Source organism: Micromys minutus, assembly GCF_963924665.1.
Source record: "Micromys minutus genome assembly, chromosome: 11".
Taxonomy (NCBI): domain Eukaryota; kingdom Metazoa; phylum Chordata; class Mammalia; order Rodentia; family Muridae; genus Micromys; species Micromys minutus.
Genome location: NC_137980.1, coordinates 14,644,623 through 14,659,270, shown reverse-complemented (window position 1 = coordinate 14,659,270; position 14,648 = coordinate 14,644,623). Strand labels below are relative to the sequence as shown.

Sequence of the window (14,648 nt, the reverse complement as noted above, 5' to 3'; positions counted from 1 at the left end):
TTGCCAGAGAGCCACCCAGAACCCTTCCCAATCAGCTCAGCTGGTGTGTGGGCAGCCCCTCCATGAAGCTTGATATTTTAAAGGGCTCTTTTGAAAATTCAGCACTGTGCCTACACCAATATGGTGTTGTCCTTTTACAGTTTTATGCCAGCCTACTTCCCGAAAAACAATTCCCGAAACCCGGTAATGCTAAGGCAGGCTTTCCTTCTTGGGAACAGTCCATACAGGCAGGCTCAGTGATAAATAACACGGTCTGCTCTCTTTGCAGTCTGATGTGGATAACGATCTGGTTGGGGACTCCTGTGACACCAACCAAGACAGGTATGCCTCTCAGCCACAGGGGAACGGGTGGGAGTCTGGAGGCAGTGGGGACTGTCAGAGTTTTGTGCTGGCTGTGTGCTCCAGGATCAGTGGATGGATCAGGTTCCAGAGAAGTAGTCAGTCCACCCTTTACTCCAGGTCACTGGACCTCCCAGAAACAGCTCTGTAAGGAGGAGCAATGTCAGCCCCACCCAGCACTTACACCATGTTTTCAGAAGAGAGGTCAGATCATGGAACCCTACAGAAGGGCTTTGGAATGAGACAGCTAGATGTCATTCATAACCTAATCTCTCTGTGCCTCAGTTTCCTTACCTATAATATGGGAGTGGCTGTAAATAAATAGCTCATGGGCTGTTATGAAGTTGAGTTAGGGTTAGTGCCCTTTGTGGTTCCTGTCATATAGCTAGCATGCATTAGATGTAGCCCTTTTACTATTGTATTAGGAAAAGTTCATCACCCCCTAAGAGAGGATCTTGCTGGGGATCACTGGTCTTTTGTTGTCTTTGATGCTTTTTCTGTCTCACTGAGAGGAATTATTCCATGTGAGAGCAATCTGATGATCTTCCTGGCCCAACACGGAGTCCTCTGTGAAGACCTGGGAGGGCTGGGGACCCAACCTGATGATTAAGCATTTACTGAGAGCACGTGCTAGGTCAGGAGTGCAGTCACCAGCACCATCAGGAAGGAAAGGCACAGGATGGAGAGTGGAGCCAGGACTAGAGGAGAAAAGCAGAGCTACCTGCCCTCAGTACCAGGCATCTACACTCTTCTCCCTCCCAGTTCCAGTCATCCTCATCCCTCCTTGGCTGCTTCTTGGAAAGGTGGTCAGGATTGGTCTGAAAGGTTTAAAGATCCCCAAGAGCAATGCAGGACAGAACACAGTTCTAGTAACTGCAACAGAGTCAGTTTGCCCAGCATTGATCAGGGCGACTCCTGCAAGGCCCCATCTTCTCTGTGCTCTCTCCTTACTGCCGTGTGCATCCTGGTCAAGGGAACCCAAACATTTCCTCAATCTCTTAGAAGCTCATCGCTTCATCGGAACAGTAGAAACAATCAGTGCTCCTCATAGGTTAAGTGAAAACTCACAATAATACAGGGCATGCTTCAGCATGAGGCTATCCCTTGGGTGGGAGATGGTGGCTGTTGGTACCACGGCATTGGAGAGATTGTCAGTGATGCATTCTGACAGTGCTTGTCTATCTCTCAGAACACAAGGTAGGACTGGCGCTTTGGCAAGTACCCTCATGATGTGTTCTGTGCATCAAGAACGTTCCCATTGGCCGGTCAGCATGTACTCCAGTTACCATCTATAGAAATGTCTAAAATAGCCTAGCCCACCAGCCTCTAGATATTTGCCTAAAACACATGATTCATCCTGCCATATTTTAATTCCCACAAACTTGATCCTCACTGGGAGGGGTTAGGAACTGCTTTTTTTTTCCACAGAGGTGGCAGGACTCTGCAAATGGTGCTGATCCATTAAGCTCACTCTTGCATTAAGAGAAGTGCAGAAATTCGGCTTGCACAGTACTCCAATCCCCATGTTGAACTCACTCTCTCTGGGGCCCCTCTGCTTCCTGTATGAGAAGAGGGGCTTCCCTCTGGGTCCTTCTTAGAGGGTATACACAGTTCCTAGGCTAGGACAGATTGAAGCGCAGTGAAAAGATTCTGGTCCCTAGTAGCCACAGAAGGTCCTAGAAGACACAGATGGTCCTCAGAGAGAGACAGAGCAGTTGTACCTCAAGGTTGGCCCTTCATCCTGGACAGAAGAAAGGCAGGTGGACAGAGAGTAAGCTTCCTGTGAGGCCCCTTGGGTCAGCTCTGGGTACAGCCAGTGTACCCACTTTTGGGGAAAGACTCTTCAGGTCATAGTCCTCATGGTGATGAGATGGGGATCGTGAAAGACAATGTAACAGAAAACATCAGAGTGAAAAACAATGTAACAGAAGATATCAGAGTGAAAAACAAAGTAACAGAAGACATCAGAGTGAAAAACAATGTAACAGAAGATATCAGAGTGAAAAACAATGTAACAGAAAACATCAGAGGACTTAATGCCAGGTGCTTAGAAGATGCTTTTTACAGGTGTTCAAGTTGAATCAGTCTCAGAGCTGCCCTTTGAGGTGGGCCTTGTTTGTATCAATGTCTTATAGAGTGTGCACCTCTCTGGTCCAGCAACATGCCTGAGGCCACTGCTCTGCAGTGCCTGAGTCAATACCCAAGCAGCTTTCCATGCCTCTTACCCTACACATTCACACCTCCTTGGAGTGATGCATCATCTAGCAGTCCTTAGAAACGACAGCCACCCGGAGTCATAGATTATAGAAATAGACTCTTATCTTTCCAACCTAAAAGTGACTGGCTTCTTTCAGGACACAGAGGAAGTGAGGAAGTTATTTCTGAAGCTGCTTTATCAGAGGAAGGCCTGATAGGGTCTGCTGAAACCCAGCCTGCTGACAAGCCCCCCCCGCCCCCCCGCCCCCAGACTCCTGCCTAGGAAGAGAGGCTTTAATCTCATACTATTCTTTGCTCTGCAGTGACGGGGATGGCCACCAGGACAGCACAGACAACTGCCCCACCGTCATTAACAGTGCCCAGCTGGACACTGACAAGGATGGGATCGGTGATGAATGTGATGACGATGACGATAACGATGGCATCCCAGACCTGGTGCCTCCTGGCCCAGACAACTGCAGGCTTGTTCCCAACCCAGGCCAGGAAGATAGCAACAGTAAGCATGCTCGGCCCAGGGCCACCTGGGACACACACAGCCCTAGACCCCCTGTAGCTGCATGAAGGGAGGCATACTTCCCTAGGGGATCCTCAGCTTTCCTGCTTCCCAACACCTTTTGCCCCAAAGCTATGCATTGCTCCAGCCTGCATAGTTGGTAGACATCCATAGACAGCAATCTGCAACTGGGCTGATGCTGATTACTCTGGCTGCTTCCTGAGCTGGTCTGGGATGAGAGCTCATAGAACATGACTCAGTCACATGCTAGAGCTAGATACCTAATGGCCCTCAGCACAGCTCTGGTCTTCCTTGCTCCTGCCACTGGGAATAGGGGAAGGGAGCCATAGAGAAATGCACAAACTCACGCGCCTGTGGGGACCAGGCTGTGCACTTGTTTGCACATGTATATCAGGCTTAAGATCTATCAGGTGGTAAGCCTAACCATCTTTCTGGGAAAGAGTGGGGGGGGGTGTAGTAAAAAGAATATTAAAAATCCCAGCCAAGGGCTTCTACCCCACCTTTGGTTATTGAGTTCCCAGAAGACATACTCACAGCCTTTATAATTACAACATACCCTAAGCAGCACTAGAGCTGGTCAGCTGCCTACCCCCATGCTGTTAGAATCTACCTTCTTAATGATAACCTTGAATTATTGCTTCCTATGTTTCCTCTGGGTTGCTCTTAGCCCCAGTTGGGCAGCATCAGGACCACACTCTCCTGTCTCTTATCCCACAGCCGCTCTCCTCCTGCATGTTCTTTTATTTAATCATGGCTTCTTCCTCTTTCTCTTCCTCTTCCTCTTCCTCCTCCTCCTTCTCCTCCTCCTCCCCTCCTTGTAGTCCTCTCTTTCTAAGCCCATGAAACCTCAATCCCACCTGTCTCTTCTGCCCAGTTATTGGCTGTTGGCATCTCTATTTACCAATCACAAGTAACTTGGAAGAGGGTCACTCAGTATCCTGAGTGTTCTCTGGAGAACCAGTCTTAGGGGCCCCGAATTAGCATTAGAACACAAGCAGCATTAGGCCAAACCACTACAAGGGGCAACCTTTTAGACTGGTGTTGCAAGAAATTCCAGGTGGTCTCTGGGTGGCCTGGTTGGCTGCCACAAGAGCTCTAGAATGTGGCCCAGATAACAAACTCAACGGTCTTTTCACAACTCTGAAATGCTGGCCTGCAGGTAGGAGTGTGGTCCCTGCCCAGTCCCCTTCTCTACTGAGGAGTGAAACTCAGCATCCCCTCATTCCTCCCTTCACCCTTAGATGATGGAGTAGGAGACATCTGTGAAGCTGACTTTGACCAGGACCAGATCATTGACCGCATTGATGTGTGCCCTGAGAATGCAGAGATCACCCTGACTGACTTCAGGGCCTACCAGACTGTAGTCCTGGACCCTGAAGGAGATGCCCAGATCGACCCCAACTGGGTGGTCCTGAACCAGGTATGCATTAGATGTTGGCAGCAGTTCCACCAGGCCCCTCTGCCTAGGCTATCCTGGGAATGGTGGGCCCCGTATGACAGGCATCAGCTCCCACATGGCTCTACTCTCTTGGCATATGCTCCACCTTGTAGTCTTGAGGTGCTGTACTTTTTGTGAATGTCGCTAATGGTGGTGTTTCGGAAGGTGGCTGAAATGGCTAGAATAAGAGCCCTGGCAGTGTTGCCCATGAATCACACTCCTCATCTTTCCAAAAGACCGCCTCCTTCGTGTGCTCCTAAGTATGCCACTAAAGAAGAAGACACATGGGCTAGTTGAGTTTCCAGAGTCACAAAGTACATCAAAGCGACCCTGGTTTCATTGCTGTTGTGACAAAATAGTCTAGTGAAAGAAGCTTAGAGGAGGAAGGGTTCATTTGTTTTCACAATTCCAAGTGACAGTCCATTGTTTGGGGGAAGTCAAGGCAGGGACTTGAAGTACTAGTCATGTCAAATCCATAGCCAAGAGCTGAAAGAATGCATGTGTGCATACCTGGTGCCCCTATCTTTCTCTTGTTATATGGTCCTAGACCAAGCCCAGCAAATGGTGCTCCCCACATTGGGCAGAGTCTTCCCATATCAACTCACATAATCAAGACAATTACCCCACAGGTGGGCACAAGAGACAACCTAATCTAAATAGTCCATCACTGGGTGTCTCTTCCCAAGTGATCTACATCATATTAAGCTTACAAAGCAAACGAGCTATCATGGTGTCTGTCCGGTTGTGTGTCGTGCCCTGCCTGGTTTGGGGTTGAGGTCAACTTATATGACAGTATTAGTGAAAGTATTTCCTCACATCACTGAGCTTTCTTTCAAACTTCTCCCCCTACACCCGCCTCTTTCAAGTCAATATCAAATAGAACAACGCTTGTTCTGGACTGGACTGTGTATAGTCACCTCAGCACCTGAGGTTCTGGGCTACCCTAAGTTCTCTCAGGCCCCTCAAGTCCTGAACTCCCTCCCCTCTCTCCACAGGGCATGGAGATCGTGCAGACAATGAACAGTGACCCTGGCCTAGCAGTCGGTATGTCCTTGGGCCTCTGACTGTGTAGAATCCTGCCAGCAGCTAGTGTGGCCTTTTCTAATCACATCTCATCTCCACAGGGTACACGGCATTTAATGGCGTTGACTTTGAAGGGACCTTCCACGTGAATACCCAGACAGACGATGACTACGCTGGCTTTATTTTTGGCTACCAAGACAGCTCCAGTTTCTATGTGGTCATGTGGAAACAGACAGAGCAGACATACTGGCAGGCTACACCGTTCCGTGCTGTTGCAGAACCTGGTATTCAGCTCAAGGTAATGGTGGTTTGAATCTCCATGCCTTTGTTTCCTCTGGCCCCTTCACCTTCCTATAAATTTAGAGTTCTCCTAAAAGTCACTAAAGTAATCTGAGAAATGAATACAGTTATGGTGACGCTTGGCTTGGAGAGTCTAGAGCAACAACCTTGCCCACCTGTGTGATTCAAGCTGCAAATGTCAGGCTGAGTGGGGTCAAAAAGAGGGAGAAGGTCAAAGGCATACCTCAGGCAGATCCTGGTAAACGCTAGCCAAAGTGTTTGACCAAAGGGATGGACTATACAGAAACAAAGGGCTATTTCTGTCATTTCTGCTAGGACAGACATCTGTTGGGAGCCCTCAGTGGGCAAATAGGCAGCAACAGACTTGTATCAGGAAAAAGGTAGCATGAATAGCATAGTGCCATCCACTGCTAAATTCCACAGGGCTGGGGCCAGCTCAGTAGAAATGACACTGGAGGTTTATGCTTTCGCCTTGCAGTAAGCATGAATTCACCTCCACGTTTACCTCAGACACCTGAAGCAGGAAGGATCTTCATATCCTGACCTAACATTTTGTCCATATCTTTGTTCAGGCTGTGAAGTCTAAAACTGGCCCAGGGGAACATCTCCGGAACTCCCTGTGGCACACTGGGGACACCAGTGACCAGGTCAGGCTGCTCTGGAAGGATTCCAGGAACGTGGGCTGGAAGGACAAGGTGTCCTACCGCTGGTTCCTGCAGCACCGGCCCCAGGTGGGCTACATCAGGTAGGCCCAGGGCTCTTCTGCCAAGGCACTCGGTATATGCTACAAATCAGAATCTCCACCTCATTGAGCAGTCCCCACCTCTGATAGTTCTCAGGGCAGGACTCCCAGAAAGGTAGGGCAAAGACACCGGGCTTAACTGATCCCTTGTCAGTAGCGCCAGGCTGTAGAGCCAAGGTACTTCAGGGGGAGGCCATGCCTTGACTGTGCTCTGAGGGAAGTGTGAGCTAGGAGCTGATGAGGGGGCAGCAGAGAAGAGATGCAGCTGAGATGGTACCCCGACCCTCCAGGCCCCACGGGACCCTCCTCATGCACAGCCTACACTGACTGAAGAGCCCCTTGCAGTCTGTCCTCTCTACTGGGTCCTAAGTTCCAAAAGGGCAGCCTATGTGGTTTGGCTCCCAACCAGTGCGCATCACAAAGCCTGGCACGCACTGTGCCCAGCATGAACTGTCCATCCTGCAACTGGGGTGACGGCCTCTGTTTTCTCACGGGACTGTTTGGTTCCTGTTGTGATTTTGTGTGTGAGTGTGTGTGTGTGTGTGTGTGTGTGTTCAACTGCTCTTGTTGAAATGCAGCATTCACGCACTAGACTTTCCAACGCTTGTGTGGTGTGTTCAGGGGTATATGGATCGCTGTTTCCTAGCCAGGGAGGGAAGGTACCAGGTATGCCAGTGCATCTAGTGGAAATAAGGTGGTGAGAGCCAATCATGTTCTGTGCTCCGTGGTCTTGTGTCATCTGACTCTGTTCACCCCACAGGAACACCAGGTGTGACCACGTTCTTACCTGATTGAGCTCAATGTGTCTTTTCTGCCCCAAAATCAAACCATTGGGAATATGATCTCTCTACGTGTATAATTTTAGAAAAGTCAATCTGAACCCTAAGACTACAGGGAAATAAGAATTGATTACTATACAACCAAATAGAAAATGCTTGGGCACAGCTACACCAGAAGACAACGGAAACAGCCCCTTGGAACCATTCCTGGACTCACATGAAGGTGGCATTTAAACAGAGTAGTGTTTCCAAGAATTAAGTATTACAATGGTATTAGCAATACAGATACGTGAACCGAGTCTTAATTTTCTAACAAAACAGCTTGCTCAGGCACTTCTCGGTGTAACCTGGAGAACTGAGTTTAACTTAAAACCAGTGCAGAAGAAAATGATGCTCAGGGTAAAACATGGCTGCCTCTCCCAGGCACAGCTCACCTTTGCCCATGTCTGGAGGACACTCTGCAAGGGTACGAAGTGCAGGACAAGCTTTGGCTATTCGCTCTGGGATATAAGGCATCCAGGGTCTTCTGTCCCTCAGTGATACTATGACAATGGAAACTGCCCCCCACAACTGCCTAAAGCTGTTTATCAAGGCTCCGAGAGTCACCAGTGATATCAGCTGGACCTAAGGAAGAGAGAGCAGGGGTTCTAGGTGCAGCAGCCGGGGGTTCTAGGTGCAGCGGCCGGGGGCTCTAGGTGCAGCAGTCGGGGTTCTAGGTGCGGCAGCCAGGGTTCTAGGCACAGCAGTCGGGGTTCTGGGTGCAGCAATCAGGGGTTCTAGGTACAACAGTCGGGGTTCTAGGTGCGGCAGCCAGGGGTTCTGGGTACAGCAGTTGGGGTTCTAGGTGCGGCCGCCGGGGATTCTAGGTACAGCAGTCGGGGTTCTAGGTGCAGCAGCCAGAGAAAATAACTCACCAGAGAGTGAAGCCACAAAACTGCTTGTCCATGGTATCAGGCTATTTTATTTTAACTCACCAGCAAGTACCTCTTCAGAAACTGCACACCCAACACCATGCTGGGCCTGTTTAAAACCAAGTTAGGGAGCCACGGACACTGGCTCCTGTCCTAAGGAACTTCTCATCTCACTGAGGAGGGACAGATACAGTCAGTGGAAAATGACATGTCTGAATAAAGAGGTCAGGACGCAAGTCAGCAATGGGACCACGTCCTCACAGTGGACATCTGTGCTCTCTGCAGGGTGCGGTTTTATGAAGGTTCAGAGTTGGTGGCTGACTCTGGGGTCACCATAGACACCACCATGCGTGGAGGCCGACTCGGTGTGTTCTGCTTTTCTCAAGAAAACATCATCTGGTCCAACCTCAAGTACCGCTGCAATGGTAACCTTCATGCTTAATGCCCCTCAGCACAGTACAGGGGTGACCAAGGGAGAACAGTATCTTATTTCTATAGCACACATTCTCCCCCAAAGTCTGAAGCTCACACCATGTGCTCATTAAAACCTGATGTTCTCTGCATAAACAAAGAGAAAGGCAGAACCAGGCTTTCTTGCTTCCCAAATCTGAAAATTAAAACCCATAGAACTCAACTGCATGGTTTAGAGTTAGGGGTTTAGTGAGAAATTCCGTTGGTTTAATTTCTTTACATCAGGCTCAAGCATAATCACAGACTGAAAAGGCACTCTGCCTGCTAATTTCCCCCAGGCCTATGAATAAGCCCTACCAGGCTTTAAGCCAACAATGTAAGACAAAGCAACCTGAAGTAGAAAATGGCTGCAAGTCTGTGAGTCTTGGGCGAGTTGACAGCGCCCCCTACAGGAGGCCTGCTTGGCATGCGTGGAAGGATCCTCACTAACCACCATCCCGATTTTTTGTTGCAGACACCATACCAGAGGACTTCCAGGAGTTCCAGACCCAGAGCTTTGACCGCTTGGATAATTAAGCCAAGAAGGAATCTCACAACCGCCTTCTCAAACACCAAAAACAACATCTTTAAAAAAGCAAAAACAAAACAAAAAAAATTCCTGTAATTCTCTTTATATTACCGTGGCTTTTCTTTCACCAACCCAAATACATCAAAACTTTTTATATGAATGTAGAAATAAAGAGGAGACTATTTCTAATAACCATAATGCTCACTTCTAATGGGGGCTCAGGCTTTGATGGCGTATGTTGTTTCCTGGGGAATCCTTGATAAAAGTGTGGGGTTGTTTTTTGTTGTTGTTTCTTTTCCTCTTGAGTGTGTGGTGTGTGCCACCGAGCACAGGTGTGAATGGGACAAAAGGTCATTTCTGGGGTGACCCTATTTAGTGCCACACTAAAACCTGCTTTCTGTTCATACAGCAGCCTCCTCATTCTTGGAATGGAGTCTCCAGGACAGCCCCATGGGCCTCCGGAGGAGGTGACATACTGAGAAACCTGAAGATATTTTCCTGTTCCTTCTGACTGTCTCCCCTTGCCCTGTCACCCCCACTCACAGACACACATTTGGCTCCCTCTAGCGTCCTGTGTGCCCAGTGGAGGAAAATGGGATCTTGCTATTGTACTCAGACCCCATAGTACCAGGCATGAAGTAAATAGGCAGTAACCATTGGCTGGGCGGTAAAGGAAGGGTAGCTGCCTCTTAGGTAACAAAAACAGTGAGATGTAGACGGATCGGGTGACAATGACAGTAGTGCCAGGGCTGTGTGTACAGGGCAGAAGCTTCCCTTAGCTGCGTACTAGCCGATACTTTTCAGTATGTCAGTCAAGATACCCGGAAAATTTTCAAACCCCCTTGAAATGTAATTCCAAAGAAGTTTCGCAACTTATTTTCTTATTATTATCTTATGGTTTTAGATGGGTTCTCATCTAAACCAGACTGGCCCCAAACTCTCCATGTGACCAAAGATCACCGTGAGACTCTGCTCCTCCTGCCCCCATTGCTTGATACTAGACTTAAAGGTTTCCAATGTCCTTCTAGGTACTGAATTCTAGGCATTCTAACCAGCTGAGACTCGTCCCCAGCTCAGCAATGTATTTTTCATTACCACAATTCCCTAGAGTGTCATAAGTTATAAACATTCATCCCAGTTTTACCATGGCCACAGTACTCAGACTAGTAGTGACGAATGTGAGCTATGCTGGAATTGGGGCCATCTTCCTTAGCTGTAGAGCCTAGAAGGAGGTGACAGGTCTCAATGACCTCAGTGAATGGGGAACTAAAGCCAGCCCATCCTCACTGCGACTGAATACCCAGTCTCCAGGGGGAACCTGCTGGTGGAGGGGCCACATGGCCACCAACAACTCTTCTCAGTTTCCGCGTGAAACACATCTGCAGCCCTTTCTTAATTCTAAAATCCCTGGGTGGGGAAGGGAACTCAATGCTGGAAATGGTTACCTTTCAAGGATCCCTCTTTTACAGCTCACACAGAAGTAGTTTCTGAGCTCCTGGGTCTTTAAAGAGTTCCACCGCTCTCTGGTTCTTCTGCTTCATGGTGTAGGTAGATCACACCTGTAGAGCTGTTAGGATGCTCTTGCTCTTGGTGTTCTTACCAGGCCCTGTGAGGAAAGTTCCAGGTCCTGTTCTGGAGAAATAGTTCTTATCACTGAAGCTTATCAATACATGTATGCAAAATACAGTCATCTACTAGGCAGGGATGTTGGCTGATCAGATCTAGGGAGTCTAGTTAACCTTTGCAGCATCCTCCAGGTCTCAGCTCTTCTGTGACGCTCCCTCAGCCTTAGTGGGGTTGGTGTAGGTGTCTCACTCAGAGCCTAGCACTCGGACAGCCAGTCTCGGTGCTCTGAAGAGCTGAGTCTCCACCGCTCTCGCTGCTGCCCGCTTCGGCCAGGGCTTCCCTGGTCGGGGTTGACAACAGGGTTAGAAGGCAGTTTGTCTGTCATCTCCCAAGTCATGGGCGTTTGACTAGGTTTACAGTAGTGGACATGAATCCCCTCTGGTGGGGCAGGCCTCACATCCAATCAGAAAGCAGTTGCTTGCCCCACAACCTTCATGCATGTTGCACCAGTGGGAACATTTTGCACGCTGGGGCAACTACAGGACAAGACCATGGATGGCTTTTCTCCCCCGAGAAGCCTGATAACGGTGTGAAGGCTAACAGGCAGTGGGGAAGTTTTCAGGTCAGTTCTAGCACTCTCTCTCTCTCTCTCTCTCTCTCTCCCTCTCTGAGAGTCCTCCTGAAAATCCAACTTGATATGAATGGCTCCTGCAGTTGAAGCAAAAACAACCACCCACTGTATGAAATTGCTCCAATATTGATCTCCTGATGACTTCTGATGCTTAGAGTATAGGAGACATCACTGTGGGGGTCGCTACAGGATACAGGGGAGAGCCCTTGGGATATCATGCAGGGTATCAGGACATAGGAGGAGACAAAGAAAGGGACTCATAAGGCATTTTGCCTCTGCCTGATAAGGACAGGAGACCCTTCTCCCACCCAGGGCAGTAGCAGGTTTCACAAAAAGAAGTGAGTGTCTGTTTCTTCACTATTCAGGTGAGCTCTAGAGTCAAGAAGGATGTCAGATGCACAGAATAGTCACTAGTATTTAAATCCCATCAAGCATTGTTTTATGGTCCAAATTAGAAAGCTAACAGGGAAGGAGGTAGCTAATTCATTTAAATAAGTAAACAAGTAAACAAATTTAAAAATATCTGACCCAGAAATAAGGCATCTTGGGAATCACGTGGCCAGTGCCGTAAACTGAGAGGAGGAGAGGTTTCGTTTGGAGCCACACGGGCAGAGTCCTAGCAATGCTGGCCTTTTGTAGAATAGATTTTATTCCTTTTGCCTTCCTTTATGTGTGTCATCCAATGTGTGGTGGAACAGACAGTCCTGCCAGGCTAATTATATGGAGAAGATGCCATCATAATGAAGCAAAGGTCAACCATTAGTGGTCACCTTAGTCACCTAATGCTCCACGTGACACAGTCCACAGCTGCAGCAAGCTCTAGCCATGTGTTTACCCCTATCTCCTCTTCCCATCTGGCCTATCCCCATAATGATGAAAGCTTCATGTATGGATCAATGCTTTTCTCTTGAGCCTAAGTTCTTTCTTCAGTGACAGTAGAGAGCTCATCCTAAGGTCATCTGAAACCACAACCAAAATAAACCTTTCCTCTTTGCAGATCCTCGTAAATGCTGTTAGAATAAAGGAATGTTTAATAACACCGGAGTGAGCAGAACAGGGAATTATGGGGAACATAGGTCCACAGACACCTCCTAATATGACCGTGGTCACATCTAGCCCCAAACTTTGAAGCTAATAGACCATGCAGTGGGGACCTTGAGTCTATTTGAACCTGTGTAATCTTCTTGCATTTAATCCCCCAAACCCTAAACTTCCCCTTATGGGTGTATTTTTGGGTGCTTTAGGTTACTGACTCATCCACCACAGCCTCACTGGAATGTGTCTATTCCCCATCCAAATTGGATGGTTGAAAAATGAGAAAGATGTGAGGTTCACTGTCTCCACATCTGAATGACCTCACAGAGCAATTGTCAATTGCTGTTACATTTCTATTGCAATGACAGAACACCATGACCATGGTAACCTATAGAAGAAAACATTTAATTTAGGGACTCACAGTTCCATAAGATTGAAGTGCCTGACTGTCACAGTCGGGAGTATGGCATCAGGCAGGCAGGGAGGTAGGCACAACACTGGAGCAGTAGATGAGAGTTTATATCCTGATCAACAAACACAAAGCAGAGAGGGCTAACTGTTAGTTCCAGGTGATTTTTGAAACCTAAAAGCCCACCACCATTGGCACAGCTGCCAACAAGGCTACACCATCCGATCCTTCCCAAACACTTCCACCAAGTGGAGATCAAGCATTCAAATATATGAGCCTATGGGGGCCATTCTCCTTCAAACCACCACATTAGTGGTCTAAAGAACAAGCTTATCTTTGGTCATCTTGGGTCTCCTGAAAAAAAATAAAATAGCTACCCCAGAGATACTGTTTGAAAAAGTCATGTTCACCAAGGAAAGAGACCGGAGTTGCTCAAGAGGCAGATGGCTGAGATAAAGGAGAGAAAAGGGGGCTGATCCGGAGGTGGGACAACGTGAGAACTAAGTAACTTTGAAAATGACATGTTGTGGGGGTCGACGTGGGCCTCCATTTGTGGTGCCTACACCACAAACAGCTACTTCAAACCAGGAGAAGGCCTAAGGGTTTGAAAGAAAGACACAAGTCCATTATTCATGTTACCAGAAAGTTTACTCCATCTTGAACTGCAGTCTCTCAGGACTGCCTACAGTCACACACACACACACACACACACACACACACACACACACACACACACACACACACATACACACTGCAGTCTCAGTATTATACACTCAGGTAATCACAGGGGAGGTATGCAAATTCCCTAGCTGCTGGGTGAGTCACCCCCTAGGGTGGAGTCTGTAATTACCTTTGAGAAACTGGGAACAGAAAGGTCAGGTGTGGAGTGGCTTGTGACTGAGCCAATTAACATAACAAAAGGGGTGTGTATCTCTCTATGGTCCAGGCACAGCAGGCAGTGTAGCTAACCCTAAGGGGATGGGGGGAGGAGAGAAAGTGCAGGAACAGAAGGTGAGAGTCTAAAGTGGCCCTGTCCCTCCTATGCCTATGCAGTGTGAGGTGACAGAAGCCTGTAGTGGAGCCATGTGACTGTGGGATGGGTACTTACACCTCACTCTGAGAGCAGAGGTGAGGGCTCCCCACAGCCCTGCCTGCAAATCTATCCAATGGCTCCACCGAGCACCGTGAGAAAACGGTGGCAAAAAGCAGATCCCCACAAGAGCACCATGTAACTACAGAACCCAGGCCATGGTGTGGCACAGAAGATAAGGCTCCATGCTCTAAAACTGCCCAAACTTCCTGAGGGGAAGATGGAGTTGAGGAGGAAGCCACAGTGAGGACAGAGGATGTGCTAAGAGCTGAGCTCTTTTCAGTAGAGGAACAGGTAGAAAGGCAACATCATAGTGGCCTGAACCTAAGTCAGCTCAGCGGGCCTCAAGGACTGACAGAGATGCCCCCACAGACACCACTAGCTCCAAAAGTGTCTCTAGAGCCCTTCCTACCCAACCTCTAGTAACTAGAGGCAGAAGCAGATAGCCTCAGATCCAGGTACCGAGAGGGGACTCTACAAAGCACACCTACCATTTCAGATGAACACACCCCCCCCCCCCAGTACTTATGTTATTGTTGCAAGAAAGATGACAAACATAAAAACCAGGAAGTGTGAGAGGCTGGGCTTTAGATGAGGTTAGAGGGCGCTTACCCAACATGCACTGGGCTCTGGGTTTGATCTCTAGCATCACATAAACTGGGTGTGGCAGTGGCA

The 14,648-nt window shown here is 48.5% G+C and overlaps 1 protein-coding gene across 1 annotated transcript in view; it reads left to right on the top strand.

Moving 5' to 3' along the window:
• The window catches only part of THBS4 (thrombospondin 4), a 46,341-nt gene extending 36,917 nt beyond the window's left edge, over positions 1-9,424 (top strand). Inside the window, exons 15-22 of the mRNA XM_080925492.1 lie at positions 269-321; positions 2,859-3,052; positions 4,312-4,490; positions 5,504-5,552; positions 5,633-5,829; positions 6,404-6,576; positions 8,549-8,688; positions 9,189-9,424. Coding sequence (XP_080781618.1) covers positions 269-321; positions 2,859-3,052; positions 4,312-4,490; positions 5,504-5,552; positions 5,633-5,829; positions 6,404-6,576; positions 8,549-8,688; positions 9,189-9,250 — 1,047 coding nt within the window. The 3' untranslated portion in view covers positions 9,251-9,424. The remainder of the gene's footprint in view (positions 1-268; positions 322-2,858; positions 3,053-4,311; positions 4,491-5,503; positions 5,553-5,632; positions 5,830-6,403; positions 6,577-8,548; positions 8,689-9,188) is intronic.
• The last annotated feature ends 5,224 nt before the right edge of the window (positions 9,425-14,648 follow it).